At 46.9% G+C, this 25,734-nt stretch overlaps 1 protein-coding gene across 2 annotated transcripts in view; it reads left to right on the top strand.

The window, feature by feature from the left end:
• The window catches only part of AOPEP (aminopeptidase O (putative)), a gene marked incomplete at both ends in the record, with an annotated part of 267,301 nt that overhangs the window by 5,619 nt on the left and 235,948 nt on the right, over nt 1-25,734 (top strand). For both annotated transcript variants that reach the window (XM_080708670.1, XM_080708669.1), the window contains 2 exons: nt 9,322-9,488; nt 24,805-24,958. In XM_080708670.1, the coding sequence (XP_080564796.1) occupies nt 9,322-9,488; nt 24,805-24,958 (321 nt within the window). The remainder of the gene's footprint in view (nt 1-9,321; nt 9,489-24,804; nt 24,959-25,734) is intronic.

Here is a 25,734-nt window from a genome sequence, read left to right as displayed (position 1 = left end):
GGCTGGCTGAGAACCGTGACCCTCCTCTCAGCCTCCCAGGTACTGAGATCACCATTTTATAACCATTTTATCACCATTTTATTAGTGGTGTGAGCCACCATGCTTGGCCAAACATACTGATTTGTGACAAATAAAATGCTAATCAGAAAAACTGAGCATGGGGGATATGGGACATCTCTGTATTATCTTAAAATAACCTAAAATCCTTCCAAAAGAAATGTATTAAAAATAAATTCAAATTTGGAGGAAGTCATCTTCCTATCCTGAAGCCCCCTTCAGTAAGGGCTGTCCTCCACTTCTATCAAGTGGCAACATATTTTGGAGAAAATAAAAAATACATTTGAAACTATGAAAAGAAACAGAAATTAATTTTCTAAATAATTGTCAATCGTTTCTCTATACTATTCTAGTTCTAAAATGAAGTGTCTGAAAGTAAGCCATTTAATTAGCCTATCTTAGTTTAGCTACGTTGGGCTGTGAACCTGGACGCCCGTCTTGCCTTCGTCCTGGGGCACTGGATGGTCGGTGGTATCTGAGAATGACCGACAGAGAGCGCGATACGGCGCAGTGCACTTCTTGGAAAAGATATTTGCTTTTCAATGCCGAGTGGGCGTGTATGCCTTTTAAAAATGTTTTGATTAGAGCAAGAACAAGGTCAAGAATATATAAAGATGTTTCTGTGAAGCTAGAAAGGAACAGGATTTAATATCTCTCTTATTCTAGATCCTAAACAAATCTACGAAAAGACTTTCAAATAGAAACCTGTACTTGAAGTTCCTGTGTTTTCTTCACTTTCCTGGCATTTCTTGTATTTTTCCCATTCCACTGAATAAAATGTTATTTTAAACCAAAGCGTTCCCTCCAGTAACCCATTCCTGTTCGCTTAGGGTGCTTTGGGCAGGCAGCCAAGTGGTCTTCTGGGCTTAGCTGATGACGTTACTGAATGCATGTTGAATGGAGAGGAAATTGGGTTCTATATAAGCAACTTATTAGAAACAATACAATTATTTAGATGGACACTCAAGATAGGAAAATGGAGAAAACACAATATTAGTTAAAATAATATTAAAATTAAACTTTTCCTAAAGCATGTGATGTATGTTTATTTTAGATAAGACCACAATGAAATTGGTGAAATGCTACTTTTTTTCTGTTATATTTATTGCTCAGCTATTGGACCAAGAAAGATGTACATTTTGTTGTTGTTGTTGTTGTTGTTGGTACTGGGGTTCCTGGAAACCCTTCTACCTCTGAGCTACACTCCCAGACCATTTTTATATTTTTATTTGGAAACAGGGTCTCTTAGGCCAGCGCAGCTGGCTTCGAACCTGCGCGATCCCCCTGTCTCTGCCTCCCAAGTGCGGGGATTACAAGCGTGCCCACCACGCCCGGCGTGTACACTTTTGGAGTTGTTTAGTTTGACATCAAAAACAGATGTTAAACATGCCCCTCCCCCATTGAATTAATATCACTGTTTTATATCTTATACTAAAGGAAAGTTTTAAAATGAAAAGGATGAACAGAACATGTTTTGGAAGAGATTTCAGGTCTAAAGGGAACATTTCTACAGTTAGTACTTTTATTTTCTTACTTGCCTCAAGAAACCAGCACAGATTTCATGGGAACTGAAGTGTGAATACGGGTGACTCTGAGACGTCATTGTGTATCTGCAAAGGATGACTCAGTACTTCCCAACTTGAAAGTGTTTGAGAGGGTCTACGTTTTAGCCTCCTTCTCCCGCGTACATATGTATGGCTATATTTCCCAGAATCCTAGTTGAGTCACCAAGGGAGGACAAATGGCAGTGGGCTGTTTGAACCAGTGACCCAGAGGACCAAACAAAGGAAGGCCAGATACTAGCTGAAAATAGCGAGGCTGGAACACCTGTCACCAGGAGTGGAGCGTGTTGAGAAGAACCAGGGAGAGCCAACGGGCCCCAGCCCCACGCAGCAGGGTGCTAGCTGCCTTGCTGCTGGAGAGGCCAGTCACATCGCTTCAGTTTTTACTTTTTATATTTTTAGTGGTACTGGGGGTGGAACCCAGGGGCCTTCTACCTCTGGGCTTTACTCCCAGACCTAATTTATACTTTATTTGGAAACAGGGTCTCACTAAGTTGCTGAGAGCCTCACTAAGTAGCTGAGGCTGGCTTCGAACCTGTGCGATCCTCCTGTCTCCGCCTCCTAAGTGCGGGGATTACAAGCGTGCGCCACCACGCCCAGCACCAGTCACATCTCATTAGAGAAGCCAGTCACATCTCAGTTTTATTTCCTCACGTGCAAAGTGAAGATTCCATGAAGAAATCTCCACATGTTTTCCACATTGGCTATTCTATGTCCACAAGAGACTTCCAGAGACTTTTTACAGGCATCCGCCTCTCTTTCACCCAACAACCTCGATAAAGAAGTGGTGAACTGACTCAGCCACCTGCGGTCCTGTCCATTCCAGAGCTGCGCCTCCTTGGACTTGCCTGTAGTCAGTATGACCGATGTATTCTGATTTGGGTGATTATGCTGTGGAATTGAATGATAATAAGGAGAGGTGTGTGTGTGCGCGTGCATGTGTGTGTGTGTCCACACGTGTGTGTATGTAGGGGAGAGTGAGTCAGAGTTGACTCTTCCTGTCCTTAGGGTTGTGGCTTTTGGTCCTTGTGGCCTGAGGAAGCAAGATATTTGCCATCCACAATGGAGACTATAACCTAGTTTTAATGAGAACACGGAATTACACAGAGATGGTAACGGGAGACCAGACTGGAAGGAACTGGAGACAGCCTGGACACTCTGTAGTCCCGGCAGGCTTTTAGAAGGTTCTGACTGGATGCTGCCCGGCCATTTGCTTCATTGTTGGAAAGACCTGCCTGGCCCTGCGCGCAGCGCCCGCGGCTCCCCACCGTTTACCCGCTTCTCCCAGCAGCCTCTCCAGGCCCTGACCACCACACACGCCTGGAAAAGCCGTGACTCAATGGGAAGGAGTATTTTAAGTGAAAAGAAGCCCTTTCCTCCTGACTGGGAGGAGACAGCGCACAGGTGGTCAGCTCAAGAGGAAGAAGTGCGGCCTGCCCGAGCCGCCGGAGCCCAGGCCGGCTGTGCGTGATGGGCGGCTGCTCCTGAGGGGTCCCGCCAGGCCGCGAACCCGCGCACCCCACAGGAACCGTTTCAGCTGAGGAGTTCTTCAGGGCGGCCAGCCCAGCACCTGCCTCCAAGCCCCTCCCACCCCCTCTCCTCTCCTTTCCTCTCCTCTCTCCTCTCCTCTCTGGCTGTCACCATCTTCTTATCCCCACCCTTCTGCTGCAGACAGCCTGGGCGCCCCACGGTCCCGCCACACAGAGGTCCTGGACAGCCTCTTCCTTCGAATGCTAGAAGGAGTTCTCCAATGTGGAAATAATGAAGTTAGAAGCATCCAAGAATTTCAGGCTGCACGTCGGCCCCACCAGCATTTTAGCAAAACAGCCGAGGTTCCAGGGTGTGTGTGCTGAATAAACACAGCTGTATTTGTGTCGGTGATTCCACATTCGGACGCTGCGCAGCCTGCTTATGAATGCACATTCGGTCTCCTCCCCTCCCGGCGGGCCGGGGGCAGGAGAGCAGCCTCGCACTCGCGGTGTTCAGATTTCAGTGTGTACGCGGTGGGTGCCATTTTTACTCCCAAGTCACTGGGCAGTGTGGTTGCTTAACTCTGTGAGGACCCCATGTTTGCCTACGCTCTGTCTGCTGGCAGATGCCCAAATCCCATCAGAGGGTTTATCCTGAGGAGGAAGCTTTCATCTCTGTTAAAATACAGTTACTTAGCTTTCAGTTGTCTTCAGGTATTTGCACTATGCTGTGAGACGTGCCGAAGGCTACCAGGTTGTAAAAGATCAAAGGCCTTTGATTATAGAGAGGCAACGTCCTTGGCATTTGCTGTGGGCATGTCGGAAGGGAAGAGTGAGTCCACAGCTGAGAAAGGGAAAAGGCCAAGGAAGGAGCGGGCCAGGAGCACAAAGAGAGTGCCCTGCAAGAAGTGTCTGCGGCCTCTGTGCAGACATTCCAACCCAGCCGGAATGGTGGCGCGCGCTTGTAAGCCCAGTACTTGGGAGGTTGAGCCGGGAGGATCACAGGTGTCATGACCAGCCTCCGCAACTTAGTGTAAGGCCTTCTGCCACTTAGCAAGACCCTGTTAAAAAAAAAAAAATAGGGCTAGAGGTGTAGCTTAGAGGTGGAATGCCCCTGGGTCCAATCCTTAGGGCCACAAAAGCAAAACAAAAAATCCAGCTAAAAGAGAGTGGGTCTCATATTTGACATGGGTAGACTTATGGGTGTGGCTTTCAGAATGATGACTTGCTCTGCACTTGTGGAATGATAGCTCTGGATACCCACAGGAAGTCAGAAAGAAAGCATATTTTAGACTTTAACAGAAAGGATATGCCAGCCACGTAAAGAGCAGAGTAGGGAAAGAGATTGTTGAGGCTGCGGGGAGGGTGGAGGTGAGTGCTCCCCTTGATGGGAGAGTTCAGGTGCTCAGCCACAAAACGGCAGGAAGAGCCTTCACGAGGGAGACAGTGGAGAGCAGTGCCGAAGCCTGGAACAAGACGCCTAGATGGCAGTGAGCGGGGCATACTACAAAGCTGGGGTGGGAGGGATGGGCTTTTAATCTAGTCCGTGGGAGGACTCCCCCCCTAATTCATTGGCACCCTCACTCAGATCTGCTGGCAGTGACAGTGCTACTTCAGAAGAGCTGCATTCCTAAGCTTTCTTAGTTGGGTGTGTGTGAGGTTCTCTACCCTGTTGTTGGATAGTCTGTGGGATTAGAAAACAGCCTCCATGTTGATAAAATTGACCTCTGCTGTGTGATGTGTGAAGCCCTTTATACACAGGTCAAAGAGGTTGGTGCCCTTAATTTTTCTTCTCTGTTCCTTCCTGAGTTTCTAGCTTTACCATCTATCTTGTTACATGAACCAGAAACCTCAGAGAATTCTGTTAATCTATAGCTGCAGAAAAAGTACTCCAAAACTTAGTGGCTTACCAGAACCAGCATTGTAGCCAGGCGTAGTGGCGCAAGCCTGTAGTCCCACTACTTGGGAGGCTGAGGCAGGAGCATCACAGGTTAGAGGACTTACTCAGCAAGTAGTGAGATTCTCAGCAACCTAGTAAAAAGGGCCAGAGGTAGAAACCCTCTGGGTTTGATCCCCAGTACCCATCCCCAGAAAAAGTAAGAACCAACATTGTGCCGAGTGTGGTGATACACACTTGAAATCCTAGTACTTGGGTGGCCGCGGCAAGAGGATTGCAAGTTTGAGGCCAGCCTGGGCAACTTAGATCCCGCCTCAAAAAAAAAAAAAAAAAAATTAACGGGGTTGTTAGGGTAGCCCTGGGTTCAGTTTCCCAGCACAACAGTCCATGGATACTGTCACCTCACCCAGTTTCTGCGGGTCAGAATTCGGCTCTGGCCGAGGGCCGGCTAGAGGCTGCCGTCGGGCAGTCAGCGGGGCCTCGTGATCTCAGGGCACGGCAGAGGGGTGAGTCCTCTTCCTGACTAGTCCTGGGGAGCTGCGGGCTGTGTCTCAGGGACTGGTGGTGGGTTCTGCCTTCCTCACCCCGTGGGGCCTCCCGAGCTGCCCGAGTGTCCTCATGACGGCCACGGCACCTCCTTCCCGGGCAAAGGGCAAGAGGTGGAGAGAGAAGGGAAGCCCGTGACAGAAGCGGCTGGTGTTAATCTCATCTCACAAGTGACGAGCATCGCTCTGCCTACCTGTTGGCGACAAGGCCACCGTCGCGGGTCTTCCTTCTCCCTGCCCTTCAGCCAGTCACTGGCTGACCTTCTGATGCTCCCATCGCAGCCTGCCCAGGTCTCTCTCGGCTCAAAGCCGATTGTTTGTTCTGGAAGGAGGAGCAGCCCTGCAGACCACACGCGGGGCACGCTTGCCTACGGGGCCTCCGAGCCAGCCTTACAGGGAGCAGAAGAGCAGGTTGATGGCAGCCAGTCTTTGGGGGAAGGTTTTTCGCCTGTGCCAGGAAGGGAAGGCTTCCCACCGGCCACCCGGGCAGCCAGGTACCTAGAGCACAGGAAACTCGCACACTTGGTCCAAGCGCCTTAGGACTTCAGCCCACAGTGTGGGGCCCGGCCTCCTGCGCGAGGCAGAGAATGTCTTAGGAGACACCTACGTACGGGCTTTTCCCTTTCCCTGTGAACAGCACAAATGTATTCAGCTCGACACATATATATACATTGCAAGTGGCTTTGTATTTTTAATTTAGTTTTTGGGCACTGGAAGTTGAACCCAGGGAGATTCTACTTCCATGCTACACCAGCTTTTTATTTTTTATTTTGAAACAGGATCTCGCTAGGTTTCTGAAGGGCACAGTCAGTTGCTGAGGCTCATCTTGAACCTGTGATCCTCCTGTCTCAGCCTACCAAGAACTGGATTACAGATACAGACATCTGCTACCACACTTGGCTGGAGCTCTTTGGGTTTTTTGGTTTGTTTATATTTTTTGTGATACTGGGGACCCAACCAGGGGCATTCTACCACTGAGCCACATCCCTATCCCTTTTTATTTATGAGTTGTTTTTTTGTGTGTGTGGTACTGGGGTTCCTGGAAACCCTTCTACCTTCCAGACCTATTTTTATATTTTTATTGGGAAACAGGGTCTCTTAAGCCAGCGTGGCTGGCTTCGAACCTGCGCGATCCTCCTGTCTCCGCCTCCCAAGCGCGGGGATTACAAGCGTGTGCCACCACGCCCGGCTGAGCATGATAACTTTTAAAATAAAAAACATAAAGCCGGGCGTGGTGGCGCACGCTTGTAATCCCCGCGCTTGGGAGGCGGAGACAGGAGGATCGCGCAGGTTCGAAGCCAGCCGCGCGCACTGGCTTAGGAGACCCTGTTTCCAAATAAAAATGTAAAAATAGGTCTGGGAGTGTAGCCCGGAGGTAGAAGGGCTTCCAGGAACCCCAGTACCACCAAAAAAAAAAAAAAAAAGTTATCATGCTCTGTCCTTGAAACTGTGATCCTCCTGTCTTAGTCTCCCAAGTACTGGGATTACAGGTCTGTGTGTCACCATGCCCAGACCTGGAGCTCTTGAGCAAGAGTTGTGGGGTCTGTTCTGTGTCTTTGAAGGGGAAGCCACCTCTCTCTGCACCTGCCACCATCAGGGAGAGCAGGAGTCGCCCCTGCCACCGGTGGGTGGGCATGCGTTCCTGCTGGCTCTTCTCCTTTGGGGGCACTCCTCTGCGTTGGGCTTTTGGAACCAGGTGTGCCCTGACCCACCTAGCTGAGCAGTCTTTGCTGCTAGGGACTCCTCCCGCCCTCACCCTCCTGGGAGGGGGAGCTGTCAGCCTCCCTGGTTAGGTTCCTCAGCAGCCCGAGGCTGGATCGTTAACAAGGGTTGTCAATTAACCAAGGACCCAAGGGGACCAGAGTGGGAGCTGAGGATTCTGACGTTGATAGAGGAGTCTGGGCCTTGTGGGAAATGTTGCTCTTTATTCTTGGATCTGTACCTTATAATCTTCGATGGATTGACCAGAACGGGCAGTGAAGGTAACGTCGCTGGCCTCTCCCCTAGCCTCCTGTCCCCCGTGGCAGAGAGGTGGGGGCTTCCCCGCTGTCCTCGAGCCAGGGACGCCGACCTCCCCTGCCTGCAGTCACGGTGCGCATGCTTGCAGGATGCATGCGGCGTCACTGCCGGTTTGTCCTAGGATCCACTCTGCCCTCCCTCTCGCCATCCTCTCCGAATGACGAGGAAGTGCATTTCTCTTGACTTCTGCTGGGTCGGGCCTGCGGGGAGCACGGGTGGGGAAGAGCTGAGAGCTGGTGTGCGTGACAAGCGAGGCATTTCTTCTCTGCCAGGTGACCGAGTCTCCTCTGCCGTCCCAGCTCACACTGGACAGTGCCCTGTAAGCAGGCGACCCTGCTGCTGTGGCCAGTTAACCCTGCCCCGCGGCCTGAGGGACGGCAGCTACCTGCCGCGACAAAGCTCTGGCTCGCCCCCACTGGCCCCAGTTGGTTTGTCCGTTCTGATTCTTTCTCTTCCTCCTCTCCTTCCTCCTCCTCTCTTCTTTTTTCATCTTTTTGTAATTGAAATTGAATCCAGGAGCATTCTACCTCCGAGGTACACCCCCAGCCCTTTTATTTTTTATTTTGAAATAAGAGCTCACTAAGTTGTGGAGATTGGCCTCGAACCTGTGGCCTTCCGGTCTCAGCCTTCCAAATACTAGGATTACGGGCACGCACCACCACCCCTGGCGTAGCTCTTCTACGTTCCTATAACCAGTTTCCTATATTATATTACCTCTGTTTATTAAGGCCTAACCTGGTTTCCCTTCTCCTTACTGGACCCTGACTGATAGAGTAGGGCCATCATTTTGTGGGTTATTAGATACTGTAGGAACAAGTAAATGAAAAGAAAAACACATTTATCAAAAAAGTAGTTATCTTTTCTGTTACTTTATGTTATAAGTCAAGCTGGTTAAAATGACATCATGTATGTCTGAACTCCTAAAAATCAAAAAGTAGAAATATTTTCCCAGGATGTTTTCTTGAAGAGTCAATCTCGTGCCTTCTGCCTTGTGGTGTCAAAAGGATGGGTCCTTTTGATTTTGGAGACCTTTTCCATCTCTTTCAGCCATGACATAATCATGGGAGGGTCTTTCTTGGTTTGGGTGAGTTTATATTTTTTAACTGTAGCAGAACAGAACCTGGTGTCAGGCCGTTGGTTTTGTACTCCCGCTTTGGTAAAGACGCTTACGCTTGCCTTCCCGTCACAAGCCTGGTTGTTGTGACCTACGGTCCTGTCTGGATGCCAACCCCTGTTCCTGGCCTTCACACAAAGATTCCCACAAGGGTTCTATTTGAGAAGGTGGTTTCCAAGATTGGAGGTATCTGCCCACCAGCACTGGATTTGAGACCACCAGCTTGTTTTTCCAAGAATTAATATCTCAGTGATCTCTAAACATATTTTCTTTTCCAGAATACCTTCCAAAAAGTGTGTAAGAACGTCTCCGAAGCGTTTTTCTTTTGAAGGGATAAGGGCCTGAGGGGAGGGGGCAAAGGCAATGTAAATTATAATTTGGCAGACTCGTATTTAAAACTTTACCCCCAAATATTTTTCTCCTTAAAACAAAAACTCTCTTTATTTCTTTAAGTAGTTCATTCGGGAGAAGTAACCACTCAGCTATTCACATAGCCAGCCCCTTGGCAGTTTGAGTTCAGTCTCCTCTGAGGCCAGTTGACTACAAAGCCTCAAAAGTTTTCACTTGGAAAGCTCAACCCAGCCTTTCCTCCTGTGTAGTGAGAAGAGTGACAGCTCATTTTAAAGATGCTCCCCTTTGTGTCTTTGTCTCTTCGCAGGCCCTGCGTTTATACCATGGGATCGCCCATAAACAACAGGGCCCTTTTTCCATGCCAGGAGCCCCCCGTTGCCATGTCAACATGGCAGGCTACAGTTCGAGCAGCTGCGTCCTTTGTTGTTTTAATGAGTGGGGAAAACTCGGCCGAGCCAACACAGCTTCAGAAAGGTACCGTAGTACGTGTGTTCTTTGCTTATTTATGTACTGCGCATATGCTGGACCCAGGAACCCCATAAGCAGTGTTTTCCTAAACTTTAAAGAGCTGCTTTATGAGTTGGTTTGGAAATGAACATACTATAAAATGTCCTGCCAGAGAAAACAGGCCAGGGTGGGGAGAGGCACCTGGAGCCCGGGCATGGGGCTGGGGCCCTTCACACCGCTGCTGTCATTTCATGGTGCTTTTGCGTTCACTTTCACCTGGTGGCCCGTGGGCCACACGTGGGTGGCCTTGGTTGGAGACTTGGTAGGCGGCAAGTGTGTCATGGAAACACCATTATGGCTGGGCCGTCTGTGGCTTGGACCCTGGCGTCTGCACGTGGCCGTTGATGGTGCGGAGATCCAGCGCTCCTGTTGGACGGGTCCCCTGGGCTCGTCCTGGCGAGGAGGTGATATTCTCCATACTATCGCAGACACGAAGTTCTGAACCCAAGGTGGTCCAGAAAGGTGGAGGACAAGTGCTAACGCGTCACCCAGGCTCCGTCTATGATCTGCTTGCTTGTTCAACATTAACTTTGAATTCAAATCCTGAGCGCGTTGATTCCCGTTTTAAATTCTTGTAGTTGTATTTTCTTTAAATTAGTTATATTTATTTAAAACATGGTGCCTCCTCCCCTGCAGTTATTATAGAAACTTTAATAAGACACATGAAGTTAAAGATAACAAACTTTAGTAATATACATGAAGTTAAAGATAACAACGTTAAATAATTTTAGAGGAAATGATTGTTAACAATTTGTTATGGACCCCTTCAGTATTTAAAATATGTATGTTTAATAAGGATGACTCAGAATTGTCAACATAGCACATAACGGCATGTATTCTGCTTTTTTCTCTTAGTGTATGCTGAACATTTTTAAGATTATTAAGTATTTTTAAAATATAATTTCAATATTTTGTTGTATGAATATATTGGGATTTGTTTTAACACTCTCGTATTAGATATTTTGAGTGTTTTCACAGCTTTTTTTTTTCTATTACAAAGTTCCTGAGGAGACATTTTGTATAAAATGGAAATTATTGAGTCTAAAATTTAACCATGGTACAACTACCTGTGGTGGCACAGGCTTGGAATCCCAATATTTGGGAGCCTGAGACAGGAGGATCACAAGCTTATAGCCAGCCTCAGCTACTTACTGAGGCCTTCCACAAATTAGTGAGACCCTATTTCAAAATAAAGCATAAAAATTAGGGCTGGAGGTGTAGCTTAGAGGTAGAATGCTCCTGGGTTCAATCCTCAGTACCAGGGTTTTGACATCTGTTTATGGGATTTCCCCAGAAAACTTTAAAAAAATTTGCTTATTTACATACAAATAAATTTCTTTGATAAGAAATAAATACAATTGATAAATACAATTAACAATACAATTATATAATAATATATAATAATATAATATAATAATATATCATATAATAATGATATATAATATATAATATATAATAAATAATATAATAATATATAATAATATAATAATAAATAATGATAAATATATTATTTATATAATAAACAATAATAAATAATAAATAATAAACAATATAATTATATGATACAATTAATAATACAATTATATAATAATAATTAATAAATACAATTGATACAATTTCTTTGATAAGAAATAAATACAATTTGATAAGAAATAAATACGCGTCTAAGGCTATTGGCGCATATTCCATATTATTTTCTAGAAAGATTGTGCCAGTTCACACACTTATCAGTAATTTTGAGGGCCTCTTTTTGGAAACTTTTCTTATATAGGCAAGGGAATCTCTCTTTAATTTGGATTACTTTGGTTATCAGTGAATTTCATATGCTCTTAGATTATTCTTAACCAGTTGCATTCCTATCTGTTTATTTCCTTTGCTTATTTTTCTACCGAAGATATAATGAAGTTTTCAAAAAGTTTGTCATGTTTTCAAATGTGATTGGCTCTTTGAGAAATTGAAGAATATGCTTGTAATTTTATATGATGTTTCTGAACCAGAGGTGGTTTAAATTTTTATAAAATCAAATTTATCAGATTTCTCTTGGAAATTCTTCTTTTGCTCTAAGATTCACTTTTTTTATTCAGATGGTTTTATAATTTAACTCTTTATTCTCTGTTTTAATCTCAACTAGTTGTGAAATGAGTAATCAATATTACTGTTTTTCCAAATAGAAAACCAGTTGCTCCAAGATTACTTCCTATAGTTTTCTGATTTGTGAAATCATCTTTATCATAATCTAGATTTATATACGTAGTAAAGTCTTTAGTTAATATTTACCTGATTCTTAAAGTAAAATCAAGCAAAGCAAATAATACATTTAAAGTTTTTATTTAAAGAATAGATAGTGTTTACAAGGTTCACTTACAAATGAGCAAAGCGCAAACTATTCTCGATAAAGGTGCCTCCTTCTTCCTGTTTTCAGGTTCCTGGGAGCCCCCTCCCTAAGGAAACTAAGGTCACTCATTTCTCTTGCATAATTTTTTCTTTTGTTGCAAAAATTGTTGCATGTGATACACATCTTTGCATTGTTCAAAATAAGGAAGAAAGAAAGAATTTTCAGATAAAAACATAAAGAGTTTCTTCATTACTTTTATGACTACAGAGTGTTCCATAAATGGAATTTTCACAGCTGAGCTAACTAATAGCTCTGGACTCCACTGCATATAAAATAAGGAATTTAACAGCCTTTACTTCCATTGTTTTTCCTCACCTACATTTCCCAATTTTATTTAATAAAGTCTGGGATTTGAACTCATAGTATTTCTATATTTTGTTTTTCTGTTATATTTTCTTTTGTAGAAATTGTTTTATTGTTTAATGTTTACTAAAACTTTAAAATTATTTACTATTATTTTTATCCAGTTCCACACCACATTTTTAATAAGTATTTAGACTTTCCTCATTCTTGAACCGTTAAATTTGAATCGTGTCTCATTTGGCTTGCAAAAGTCTTCATGTTTATCCTAGAAGATTGGATTTATAGTTTATTTTCTGACCCTCCCCTCATAGTTGGGTTGACTTTTGGTCATATGTACTTAATAACAATTTTTGGCTGGATATCAACTGCTCGAGCCACTTCTTTTCCATCTTTAGTGAGTATATGTGTTATCACTACCACCCTTCGTTCAGTATTTCTTTAGAGAAACTTGTGTGAAATTATTTTGTTCTTTGAAAGTAGTCTGGTTTTATTGCCTGGATGCTCGTAGAATCTTTTTTAGTTTATGTAATTCTGAAGTTTAGTACAAGTATAGATGTGATATCTCTCTCTTTAGTCGACTTTACCAGAGTATAATTTACATGTAATAAGGGCACTCAGTATGGATGTGGCAGTGGTGGCTCCGTGTAGTTTCAAGTTGAACCCCTGTCCTGCCCTGTCCTGCCCTGAGCTGCTTTTCCATTGCTTTTCTTTTGTCTGATATAAAACTTTGCTCGCACAGCATGCTTGATGCCATTTGACACGTACTTGGGCAAAAGCATCGTCCGTCCGCTCTTTCCCCATCACCTCTCAGCAATTCTAGCAGCCAGGCATCCCCGCGCAGCCCCGCACACGCAGGCAGCTGGGTGGGTTCCGGAGTCAGCAAACTACGGCCCACTGTCTAAATCCAGCCCGCTGCCTGTTTTTTAAATAAAGTTTTATTGGCTCCATGCCACCATCTAGGGCTGTTTCCATGCTGGAAAGCATAGTTGAGTATTTGCAAGAAAGGCCCACAGGGTCTACGATATTTGCTGCCTGGTCCTTCACAGAAAACAGATTTCTGACCTCTGACTGCTATTATACCTGTTCGTCGGTAGCTGTGGATCTATTTTTTGAAGATTATCATCAAAAAAATTAAAATAAGAGTTAACTTTAAAACATTTTATGGGAAACTCTCATACTTCCAGGAATCTGTCTTTGTCTATGATACCACCCCTCCCCCCGGGAATTGCCATTAAGGGCAGAGTTAGAGTAAAGTAGGTGTTAATTGGGATTTGCTTATGCTTATACTGCTTGTACACATGCTACCGCAGAACAGATCCTTTCTATTCAAACTGAGGGAGCTAGCCGAGGGGAAAGAACTCTGCAAGTAGAAAGCCCTGCAGTTTCCCCTGCCGCCCACAGCCGGGGTTTATCAGAGGACAGCCAGGAAATAGTACCAATAAAGCTTTATGCCAGAACCCTAAGTGGCCGCTCTGAGGATGGAGCCCTGTCTACCAATGTGCTACACTCCCCGGAGGACAGCGTGTGGGTGTCGGTGGGATGGCTTCCTCTCCAAGTCATGTCCCCTGCATTGGTGGGTTGATCTCCCAGGACCTCCGCTCCTGGTGCACAGTGCCCTTTAAAGCGATGAGCTGGCTTTGAAAACAGGAGTGGCAAAGCCTGGGCCAGCAGGTCCTAGTTTCCATCACAGAGACACCTCCCCAGTCTGATTAGCACATTTACTGGGCGCCAGCTGATTTCCCAAAGGAAGCAAAGGCACCTGGGAGCAGATACCAGCGCCGGAAATGACAGCAGCCCTTGGGCAGAGAACAGGAATCAGAAAACACTCCCAAGTCTTGGCTCCAAGAAGAAAACCATTTCTCTAACAGTTTTTAAGAAGAAGATTAATGGTTTGGCCTGTAGGGTAATGATCATCGTAAGAATTTTATTAGCTGAGTAGTCATTATTTTTTTTCTAGAAGGCTAAGTCAAATGTAGACTTAGATGAACTAGTTTAATTCCTTATTATTCCTCTTCCTCAGCATGCAGCCGTTTGGGCAGGAGTGTTATCCTGTGGGTTATGGTCTGCCTACGTTTCCTGCCCAAATGTTGCCAAGCTGTTGAGCACAGAGACAGTGCCCAGGACAGGACTGTGTGTGCATAAGTGCTCACTGTTTATTTATTGAGTGCATGTGGTCTGTGCCGTCAGACAAAAGTAATACGTCCGTGGAAGGAGTGTTTAAGACCCTTAGTGATGGCGACCAAAGTGATTTCGGGGTCATTTCTTTCCATTATGCTGCCGATTTGAGTTTCTGTGTTCTCTCCAGCTTCAATAAAATTTAAAAGGAAAGAAATTTGTTCAATATTATTTTCCTCCGGTAACTTTTTTGTTTAGTTGTTTTATTTTTATAGAGTCTAAGTGAGTAAATCCCTACTTCCTAAAAAAGTAAAATGCTCTGCTTCTGTGTTTCATGGGAAGGCCAAAGATGAACAAGACTGCCCAAGCTTCTAACAAATGAAGGAGAAAAAGCAAATGGGCATGTGAAAAGTGTTAGAACTGCATGTGCTCTTGCAGAGGATCTGATTTTGTTTTATTTTATTTTATTTTTGCAAAAGTAAGACTGCAGACGTTACTTCATTCTGGGCAAAAGCTGCTCCCTGACCTGCCCAATAGACCAGCTCTTTGACATTTTCTTTCTCTTGACTGTGTGGGAAATTCCAGGAAAAAGCCAACATCTCAGGGTCCAGACCCTCCTGTGTGTAATTGAAAGCCAACTTTTCTTCCTTCTTTATGGCTCAAAATGAGCGGTATATTTAGACTGCTCCCACAGTATGCAACCAGGAATTACGTACAAGGAAATGGTAAATTAAAAGACATTTAGGACTGGTTATGATTAAGTGTTCCCCACAAGGAGAATATGCAAAGTAGAGGAGGTGCTTTGTTTCAAGAACGGAGACTTTCTTCTGGGCTGGCACACATCCGTCCGTGTGTTTTCGAGGGGTAGAAGTAGGGAGCAAATGTATTTCTCTTTCCCATTACGAAACCGCTGGCGAGCGAGGACCGTTCTACCGTCGCATTGCTCCCAAACCTCACACGATGCCCTCGTGCCTTTCAGTCTGTCAGTTCACGATTTTGCTTTGCGATTCGTTACTGACGGGTCTTGCTTGCCCACGCAGCCCTTCACGTATGCAGGGATGCGCCGTATGAGAAGTCGCCAGGGTTCTTTTGGATCACAGTTTCTGGCAGGAGACGTCAGAACACACTCGTTCTTGCTGCTGCCGACTTTTGTCTCTGACTTGACATCCGTAAATGTTCACATGTGAGTCCCAGAGCTTACCCTCGACCATCTAGAGAAGTACAGTTTGGTGTCCAGTCCACCGATCTGCTTTGTGCCGGAGTCTAAGGTGATCTAGTCATCTGCATCGTAGATCAGGATGTCCAGGGAGGCTTGGGCTGAGAAGCCGGGGCATCCATTATTCCAGGGATGCCTCTATCCAACAGGGAAAGCCACCTCCGCCCGAGCGGTACTTGTGTTCGGGGCTCAGTAGGTGGCGCTCTTCCACCTCGTTCACAAGACATCTTGAGGTCATCCTCCTCTGGGTCTCAGTGCCTGAGGTTCTGCCATGTTGCTGGGATGGCCCCGAGGCCCCGCTGGTGGCCCCGTGTCTGTGAAGCCGTGGCCTGGCCTGGCTCGGTGCCCTGGCGAGGCTGGTGCTTACCAGCCCGGCCGTCTTACTGTCTCCTTTGTTCCAGGGCCAGTTACAACCTCTGAGCAAGAGTGAACAAAAGACAGTCACGCCACGGGGATTCAAGAGGGTGGCACCAGCTCACAAAACCAGATGCGCACACTCATCTGAAAGGCTGTGACAGGGAGAAAGCTGGGGTTTGCTGAAGGACCAGCACTTGGAGAAGGGGCCCAGCCAGGACGGGGAGCTCTGCTTCCTTTTAAGTACCGACTGTGCTTACATATGTGTAGTGTACTATATATTTTTAAAGTATGTAATATTTACATTGATATGGTATATCAGTTTACAATTACAATTATACATATTCCTATACATATTGGTACAAAGTTATTCCAAAATAATTGTAACATATATAGTAGTGGGCAGGAAGCTCTGAAAGTCAGAACTGTGACTAGAGACTCTTAGGGCAGGAAATAAGCAAGCACTATGTTAGAATTGAGGAGAGAAGTCTGATATGTTGTATAAAGGCATTATCAATTTAATGTTCCAATTTCTTCCTGCCCTTTGTGTAACCTGTAGTGGAAAGGTTTAAAAGAAGCACGTCAGCCGGGCGTGGTGGCGCACGCTTGTAATCCCCGCGCTTGGGAGGCTGAGACAGGAGGATCACACGGGCTCGAAGCCAGCCTCAGCTACTTAGTGAGGCTCTCGGCAACCTAGTGAGACCCTGTTTCCAAATAAAGTATAAAATAGGTCTGGGAGTATAGCCCGGAGGTAGAAAGCCTCTGGGTTCCACCCCCAGTACCACCAAAAAATAAAAATAAAAAATAAAAAATAAATAAAAGAAGCATGGATGCTTTTAATAGGAGGAATTTAAGTGCTTTTTAAAACTCTTCAGTTAAAATAATAACACTCTTAATTCAAGTTCTGTGATTTTCATAGCTTTCCAAAGGTAAAGCACCTGCCCTGCCTGTGTAGAAGGGTGGGGTATGTGTGTAGTGTGCTTGTGCCTCCGGATTCTGTCCAGTGCTTTCTCCAAGTGTAGAGGACTTGACTTTCCATACGCCATATTTAGTCGCCTGTTACTAATAGGCACGACTGATGGCTAAGTCAGTACAGTATTTTAAATTTTCTTAATTTTTTTCCTTTTGTAAAAATGATTTTCTCAAATGATTAGCAGAGTTCTCCACGAGTTCAGTTCTTCTTGCCTTATAAGCTGACTGTTCTTCCTCTGTTCCTCTTCCTCCTCCTCACTAGTAATGATTCTTCCTCCAGGAGGAGAGAGAATCTTCGAAACTATTCTGAGGACAGTCTTTAGCAAATGGCAACAGATTCAGTCTCTCTCGTACTCTAGTTATGATACTTATTTTCAAAACTGAGAGTGACTGATTGATTCATTTATTCATTCTTGTGGCTCTAGAGATGGACCCAGAGCTTTATTCATGTCAGACAAGCACTCCACTGAGATACACCCCTAGTCAACTAAATTTTAAATCAACCCACTTCAAATGTTATTTTACTTGTAAGAAACCATCACTTTAGGAAAATTTCAGTCCCGTTCTGGTGTATATTTGGATCTTGTAGCAGCTGCTATTGTGGTAATAACAATATTTCATATGACACATCTCTTACTAGTGAGACGATTGAAGTATGAATTTTTCCCCCTAAATAAATTCTAGTTTGAGAAAGTGGTTTAAGTGTGTTGAAGACCTCTGATTTATTTCTAAGGGGGTCAGAAGTCCAGCTTAACAGAATCCGTGCAGAAGGGAGGGGGAGCTGGAGACCGCGCAGGCCTGCGCGGTCGGGGAGCACCACGGCCACCGGGCCCCTTCCTGCCGCCCTGCACTCCGGGAGCCTCACCAGTGAATCAGGCCTGGCTGTGAAGGCATCGAGGGCCGTGAGGGGCTTCTAGTTTTTGCAGGGAAAACTCTTGGTTAACTCAAGCACAACCCGTTCTCTTTGTCTTGCAGCTGGTGTAGCCAGGGAGTCTAGTGCAAGAGGGTTGAATCAGAAAAGGAAAATGAAGGCATTCACTGTGTGTTTCATCGAGGATGGCTCATTTAAAGTAAACACCATTTAAATAGTCTCCAAATGGCCCCTTCTCTATGAAGTCATACAGGATGCCTCCTTTGGGTTGTCATTTAAATGGATTGCTTTGTGAGCGCTGTGTTTAAGTGGCATTCAACCTTGAACCCATATGTGGGCCTCCCCAGGTCACGTGTGGGTGCACATGTGGCCGCCATGCCTCACACAGCCCTCTCCTCTGCCTTCAGCCAGTCAGCCCGAGCAGGAGCAGCTGAAGAAGAGGACACACTGTGTGCCCGATACCATGCTAGTGACTTCTGTATGCGTCATCTGACTCAACCTGCACGTAACGCCTCTCCTGCCACCCGTCAGGGCAGTGCTGCACACACACAGCGCCTAGGTGCCGTGCCCGGCCTGGGAGCGTGAGCAGGGTGAGCCCCCGCCCCATCGTGAGCTGGCCTGGGCCCACAGCACACTCACCAGACTCAGACGCTCATCAGCCCCTTCACAAGCAGGCTGGCCGCCCGCAGTAGACAGCCCGGGACGTCTCCCTCTTTGCCTCTGGAAGGCGTGCTCTGCTTTCGGGGATGGCGTTTCTGTCTTGTGCACATTTTCTGCAAGCTGATGTGAAGATGAGGTACTGCTCCCTGGGGCAGGGGGCAGCCTCCGTGCAGGATTCAGCCCAGGGGAACGATTCATGGACCATTCACAGGGGGCTCTGTTACCAAATGAGAAAAAATACTGAAAATGTCCTCGTGGCCGTGGACTAATAAAACGCCCCCGCGGCACTGGACCCGGCTCCACATCGGCTCTGGCATTCACCCAGGATGTTTCTTCCTGAGGAACAATGTAGGTCAGTCAGGGTCCTTGGGATTTGGGTTCCTGGGTAGTTCCTGATGGCCCTGCCATCGATCTGCCCCTCTTTGTCACTTGGTAGCCAAAAATTTTTGTTGTTGTTGTTTTATTTTTTATTTTTGGGTGGTGTTGGAGATTGAACCCAGGCGTAATCTACCTCCAAGCTGCACTCGCAGCCTGATTCTTTTATTCTTTTTTTTTTTTTTTTGGTGGTACTGGGGTTCCTGGAAGCCCTTCTACCTCCGGGCTACACTCCCAGACCTATTTTTACATTTTTATTTGGAAACAGGGTCTCCTAAGCCAGCGCGCGTGGCTGGCTTCGAACCTGCGCGATCCTCCTGTCTCTGCCTCCCAAGCGCGGGGATTACAAGCGTGCGCCACCACGCCCGGCTTATTCTTTATTTTTGAAACAGGGTCTCACCAAGTTGCAGAGGACCTCACTAAGTAGTGAAGCTGGCTGTGAACCCGGATCTTCCTGTCTCAGCCACCCAAGTACTGGGATTGCAAGCATGTGCCACCATGCCCTGCTAAAATGTTTTTGTTTTTACAGCTTGAAGTTAAGAAATAGTTTATTCCAAAAGAGCTCCACTCCAGCATTCGGGAGGCTGAGACCGGAGGATCCAGTTCGCAGACAGCCTCAGCTACTTAGCGAGGCCCTCTGCAACTCAGTGAGGCCCTGTTTCAAAATAAAGACTAAAGAAATAGGGCAGGGGGTGTCATTCAAAGGTACAGAGCTCCGCGTTCCATCCTCAGTACCACAGGGGGGAAAGAGCTCCACTGAGCACAGGGACTTTAAGAATCGAAGAAAATTAGAACTCTGTGGGCTGGAGGAAGAAATCTTTAGCATTCAAAACATAAGTTTGGGTGATATTTTTAATACCTTTTTTCAAAAAAAAAAAACAGCCTTATAATTATTTAACTTCAGAGAAGACTTTGGGAGAGAAATGACAATCCTAAACTATTCCTGTTGCATTCAGTTCAGGCTCTGTTACCACTTTTGAATCTCATCCCCAAACCCAGGTTATTTAAGCCCTGATTTTCTCCATCGCCTATTCACTTCTCTTACCACATCCTTACCACGTACTGTTGTCCTCGCCACGTCCCTGGAGAGCACAGGCCTGGCGTGCTGAAGGCGCTGGTGTCCTGTGAGCGGCCCTGTGTGCGCTCCCAGTGGCCTTGTGCAGGACTCTAACATGCCGTGTTCCACCAGCATGCTTCTCTCTTGGAGACAATTTCACCGGCTCTTTTCACAAGTCTGTTCTGACCCGTCATTAGGTAGGTAGTGCCGAGGGCCAGACTTGAGCAGAAGAGCAGGTAAGGCTCGCATAGGAAGGTGGAGGGAAAGCCTTCCGTTCGCAGGGTTTCCTGGCAAGATAGCGCCTGCGCTTTGCCTGCCATTTCCTTTCTCCTGAGTAATACTTTACCACTTTGTATGTGTGTGGTGCTGAGGACTGCGCACAGGGGCATTCTACCCCCAACCGACAACCCTCAGCCCAATCTTATTTTGAAGCAGGGTCTCCTTAAGTTGCTGAGGTTGGCCTCGGGCCTGTGGCCTTCTATCAGCCTCTGAAGTGCTGGGGTTACAGTTGCCGCCACCATGCCCAGCTCTGTTTTATCACTTGAATAGTATCTCAGGACCAAAAATTTGAAATCTTGTTCTTTTTCTGTTAAGATTACTGTTAGGTTGAAAACAGAGCGAGGGGGTTTAGAAGGGAGGTAAAAATATCAACCGGGTTATCAGAGACCGCTGTTTTATTCGGACCCGGCCCCTCCGGAGAGTCAGTCTGCCACGGGGGAAGGGACCGATGGGCCAGGACGGGCCAGGCGTCTGGGGAGTTGCGCAATCCTGATCAGCCGGCTGAGTCACGCGGAAGATCGGAGGCACCGACGTTTTATAGGCATGCCGATTCTCTCGCGACATCTGTAGCACTGAGATGTTTGGAGTCTGGAGGCACCTGAAGTCTTGTGATATCTCCGCTTCTGGCTTCCGGGGTTCCGCCTCCTGTTCCCGCTGCTGAGATCACGTGGGGAAGGGACCCAACTTATCAATTACCTTTTAATTGATGATTGGTTTTATTTTCAATTATTTTACCTTAAAAATGTGATATTAAAGAGTTGAACAATTCCATTGGTGTTTTTGCTCCACATACCAGCCCTTTCGCCCCCTCTCCTTCCCCACCTTCAGAAGCAACCACTGCCGCACCTCTCTGGCTGGTTGTTTGACGTCCGCCTCCGTGTCCTTCAACAAGATGTGCTTGCTCAGGGTTGGTCTGCCCAGCAGGGCAGGTGAGGGTCTAGCTCCCCCTCTCCTCGTCGTCCACACGTTCCCTTCCCCAAGTCCTGTCTCCCCAGTGTAATGAGTCACGGTGTTAATTATACCAGCATTCTTCATTCATGTTATATCTAGCTCATTAAGAGGCTGATCCGAGCAAAATGATTGCCGTATTATTTCCACGCATATTCGTTCTCGGAGTTAATAGTGGTATTAATGTTTATCCTCCCCCACAATCTTCCTGGTTTGCTTTGCATTCACCGGCCTTTTGAAAGCCGTGTAAGCCTCCTTTCAAGATGCTCAGAATCCTCACGTTCCCCTCAGCTCATCTTCCTGCAGCACCCCCACGTGCCCCTCGCCTCTTCCTGCTGGCTGAACGGTCCGTCGCCTGCCAGTTTCCTTCGTTTCTCTCCTGCATTAGGTAACTTTCTTCTCTTTATTGGTGTATGGCCTCTTTTTGAAGCATACTTCACATAGTCTAGTGACTTCCAGAGAATATGGTGTGTAGGAGGTGAATTTTTGACTCTGCGTGTCTGGAAATGTCCTTACTGTGTGTAAGATTCTTTCCTCTTTCTCTTTCTGGAAGCTGCCTGCAGGCTCTTGTCTTCACCCCCAGCTCTTAAGTTTTAAATGACACATCTTGATGTGTACCAGTTTTACCCAGTGTCTTGGGTGTTCTGTGTCCTTTCAGTCTGGAAATCTCTGTTCCCTTCCTTTGGGGGCCGTTTCTTGGATTTTTAACTCATAGTTTTCTTCCTTCTATTTTTTCTGTCACCTTTTCCTGGCACTATCCCTCGGGTGGTGGACCTTGTGAACTGTACGTTCAGTTCTCATCTTTTTGCCTGCCTGCCTTCTTTCTTTCTGTCCTTATTTATTTATTTTTATTCTCCTCGCTTTTTTGTTTCTTTGTTTTGTTTTAGTACTATGGATTGAAACCAGGAACATTCTACCACTGAGCTACACCCCCAGCACTCTTTATCTTTATTTTGAAACGAGTCCTGCTAGGTTTTTGCACACTGGTCTTGAGCCTGGAATCCTCCTGTCTTGGCCTCCCACGTCCTTCCTCTGTTCTTTAATGGCGTTTTGGAAAGAGAAAAAGAGGCTCCTACATTCAAGCTTCCATTTTGACCTGGAAGCTTCACCTTTGCTACTTACTTACTAGACCTCCATGGGCCTGTTTTTTATTTTATTTTATTTATTTATTTATTTATTTTTTATTTTTTATTTTTTGGGTGGTCCTGGGGTTCCTGGAAGCCCTTCTACCTCCGGGCTACACTCCCAGACCTATTTTTATACTTTTTTATTTGGAAACAGGTTCTCTTACGCCAGCGCGGCTGGCTTCGAACCTGCGCGATCCTCCTGTCTCCGCCTCCCAAGCGCGGGGATTACAAGCGTGCGCCACCACGCCCGGCCCAATGGGCTTGTTTTAAAAGCAAAGTCTTTTGACTCAGAGAACCACTCCATGGCGCACTTTAACAAAAGGATAACTGGCCAGGATTCGTAGATTAAGCAAATTCAGTTATTTGGAATATTCTTTCCAACCAAGGCCTTTGAGAGGACCCAGGTCCTTACCCTCCGCTCCCCTGTCTCCCTCCCACCCGCCCTGGCCCTCGTGTCTGTCTGGGGCAGGCGGACGCTCTAGTGGAGCAGTCCGAGGATGCGCCCTACGGGTCCTCGTGGCAGCAAGAAGCGAGGGAGGCGTGTGGCGGAGCCTGCAGCACCAGGCCACGCCGCCCTTTGGTCAAGACTGCAGGCAGGCCCGCCTCTGACGGCACTGCCATCCGGGAAGCGATGCTATTTAGGGCTGTGGTTTTCCTTGAGCCCAGTAGAAGTGGTGGACAGCACTGGATTGGCTTCAGCAACACTGTACTTAATGGTCTTTCTAAAAGGGGCACACCTTCACCCCGCCAGTCAGCTGAAGAGTGGCCTCAGGTGGCCACGCTGGTTGAGGGAGCGGCTGCCGCTGCCCTGGGCTTCAGTACTTCTGAATTCTCACTCACCCTCTTCTCAAGTCTTTGTTTCCTATTTAAGATTTCGTAGTTCATTAGAGGAGTTCCATGTGTATTTCTTTTAATCTAAGTTGGTAGAGTTCAAGAGGGTAATAAGTAAAGACGTTTCTTGAATTCAGAATTAGACAAAGGAGCCGAGCATATGGAAATCAAACTCCAACCTTCATTATTGATTTTTAGTGCTAAAATACTTCAAAATATGTTGTGGTAGGGCAGCTGGCCAGGGTGGGCATGCCAATATTTCCATCCTGGGTTTGACATTGTATACACTCTCTCACCAAATTGGACAACCACAGACCACTCCATGGTTGTTAACCCTGTACAACTTAAAGCAAGAAAGAATAACAAGCCTAGCAAGGCGTAGTGGCGCACGCTTGTAATCCTAGTACTCGGGAGGCTGAGACAAGAGGATTCCAAGTTCAAACCCAGCCTCGGCATTTTAGTGAGGCTCTTGGCAAAACCTAGTGAGACCTGTTCCCAGATAAAAGGATAAAATAGAGCTGAGGTTGTGGCTCAGAGCTAGAATGCCTCTGGGTTCCATCCCACTTGGTCACACACGCACGCGCACACACACACACACACACACACACACACACACACACACACACGCAAGAATAATTGCTCATAGGCTAAAAGAGAAGGGTTACTCTAATTGAAGTCCCTCCACGTGGGAACACAGGCTGTGGAGAAAAGTGTTCTATAGTGTAGGGTGATACCTGTCAGAAGACACACCATCCACTTACTGCAGATGCTTCAAAAAGCGCTTTGTTAAATCAGATGGGATGCCACATTTAGGTTTCAGAAGCATTCCAATTACTCTCAGTCTCAGAAGTGAGGGAAGCGTCATAGATGACCAGTCACTTGTTCCTGTGACTGATGTCCTCTTTAAGGTTTGGACTGAGTGGAGGGCACACCCTCCCTGGGGTAGGAGCCCCACTGTTACTCCAGCCATGAGACGAGCGGGTCAGGGTTCTCGGCCCAGTGAATTCTGTGCATGGCAAAGACAGCAGCCAGCTCCGCAGATCAGAAGGCGGGCACGGGCGCTTGGGAGTGCCAGGTGGGCCCCAGACCAGGAGCCTCCATTTCATAGAAGTTCATATTGTCTACTATATACATTTTAGATGGACTCGACTTCAATTTATTTTTATTTATTTATGTATTGCGGTATTGCGGATGGAACCCAGGGGCGTTCCACTTCCAGGATACACCCCCAGCCCTATTTTTTATTCTTTATTTTGAAACAGGGTCTCGCTGAGTTGCAGAGGGCCTCACTAAGTAGCTGAGTCTGTCTGCAAACCGTGATCCTCGGTCTCAGTCTCCTGAATGCTGGGATTACAAGCGTGCCCACCACACCCGGCTTGACTTGAACTGAATTTAGGCAAAATAGAACGGCACCAGAATGATCGTTTCCTGTTCACTCAGCAAATGGCAGTCACACTGTGGTTCTGTGCCACACTCCGTGCTGGGCAGGGAGGACGGTGAGGTGCGCTTTTCCTCTGGAGCACGGCCTCTGCCCTTCTGTGTTGCAGCTGTGAGCGGCCCCCAGCCTCCTCCGTGTGCTCAGCCTCCGGGAGGCTCCGAGCTACCGCTGGAGAGCCCAGGCCTCCCGGGCTGCCTGGACGCGCCGTCCTCTGTCCTTCCCCAGTCCTGGAGTCCTGCCTCCGCCAAGAGTGGGCTCTTCCCACCCTCTCCTGCCTCCAGAGAAGAGACAGAGCAGGGCTGGAGCCGACAGAGCCTCACTGTCCTTGATTTCTGTCCACAGGGTGTGCGAGCTGGCGCTACCACGTCACGATGCCCATGCCAGCCTCCACCTTCACGATCGCAGTGGGATGCTGGGCAGAGGTGAAGCTGGAGACACGCCCCTCGGGTGACCTGCCGACAGGGAGACCCTCTCCGCCTTCTGAGGATGGCTGCAGGTTTGTGGTGGGAACTTGCCGAGGACAAGCCCTTGAGGGAGCAGTAGGAAGCATTCTTCCCAGCCCTGGGAATGTGAGTCATCCTGCTGAGAAACTCAACCACAATAGGACTCATCAGAGCAGGACGAGGCTGACTGGGGAGGAGAGCGAGCCAGGCAGACACGGGGGCGCGCTGTTTATGCAGAAGGAGAAAATCAGTGAAGTCAGGTGAAGTCAGACCCTCAAGTCCAACACTCCCCTCCTCCTGTGCCTTTAACTTTGGTGGTCAGTGCTTGTCTGGTCGAAAGCGTAACTTAGAGGCATTACTCCTCCGATAGCCCCTCTGTGGGCCAGTCTGCCCTTCTGGCCCCTGACTTTGTGGGGCGCTTTGTAGGCGTGGCCTGCCTCCATGGAGCTCAACGGCCTGTTCAGCAGCACAGCACCTTGGAAACTATCATAAAGCCACTAGGTTATGAGAATCCTGCGGGCCAGGGTCCTATTGACTTCAGTAGTGATTTTTTTTTTCTATTTTTTAAGGGGTTCTTTTTTTGTCTTTTTTTGGAACCGGGGATCGAACCCAGAGCGCCACACCTGCAAAGCAGGCGCTTTGCCACTGAGCTACATCCCGGCCCCTTTTTTTTTTTTTTCTGTTTTGAAATGGGTCAGGGAAAACCAATTTAAGGTTAGTCTTATTTATTTATTTATTTATTTATTTATTTATTTATTTATTTTGCAGTACTGAGGCTGGGACCCAGGGGCATTCGACCTCTAAACTACACCCCCAGCCCTATTTTTTA

The sequence above is a fragment of the Muscardinus avellanarius genome, assembly GCF_963383645.1.
Source record: "Muscardinus avellanarius genome assembly, chromosome: 13".
Taxonomy (NCBI): domain Eukaryota; kingdom Metazoa; phylum Chordata; class Mammalia; order Rodentia; family Gliridae; genus Muscardinus; species Muscardinus avellanarius.
The sequence above is the reverse complement of the archived record's forward strand: the minus strand, read 5'-3'. Positions and strand labels throughout refer to the sequence as shown.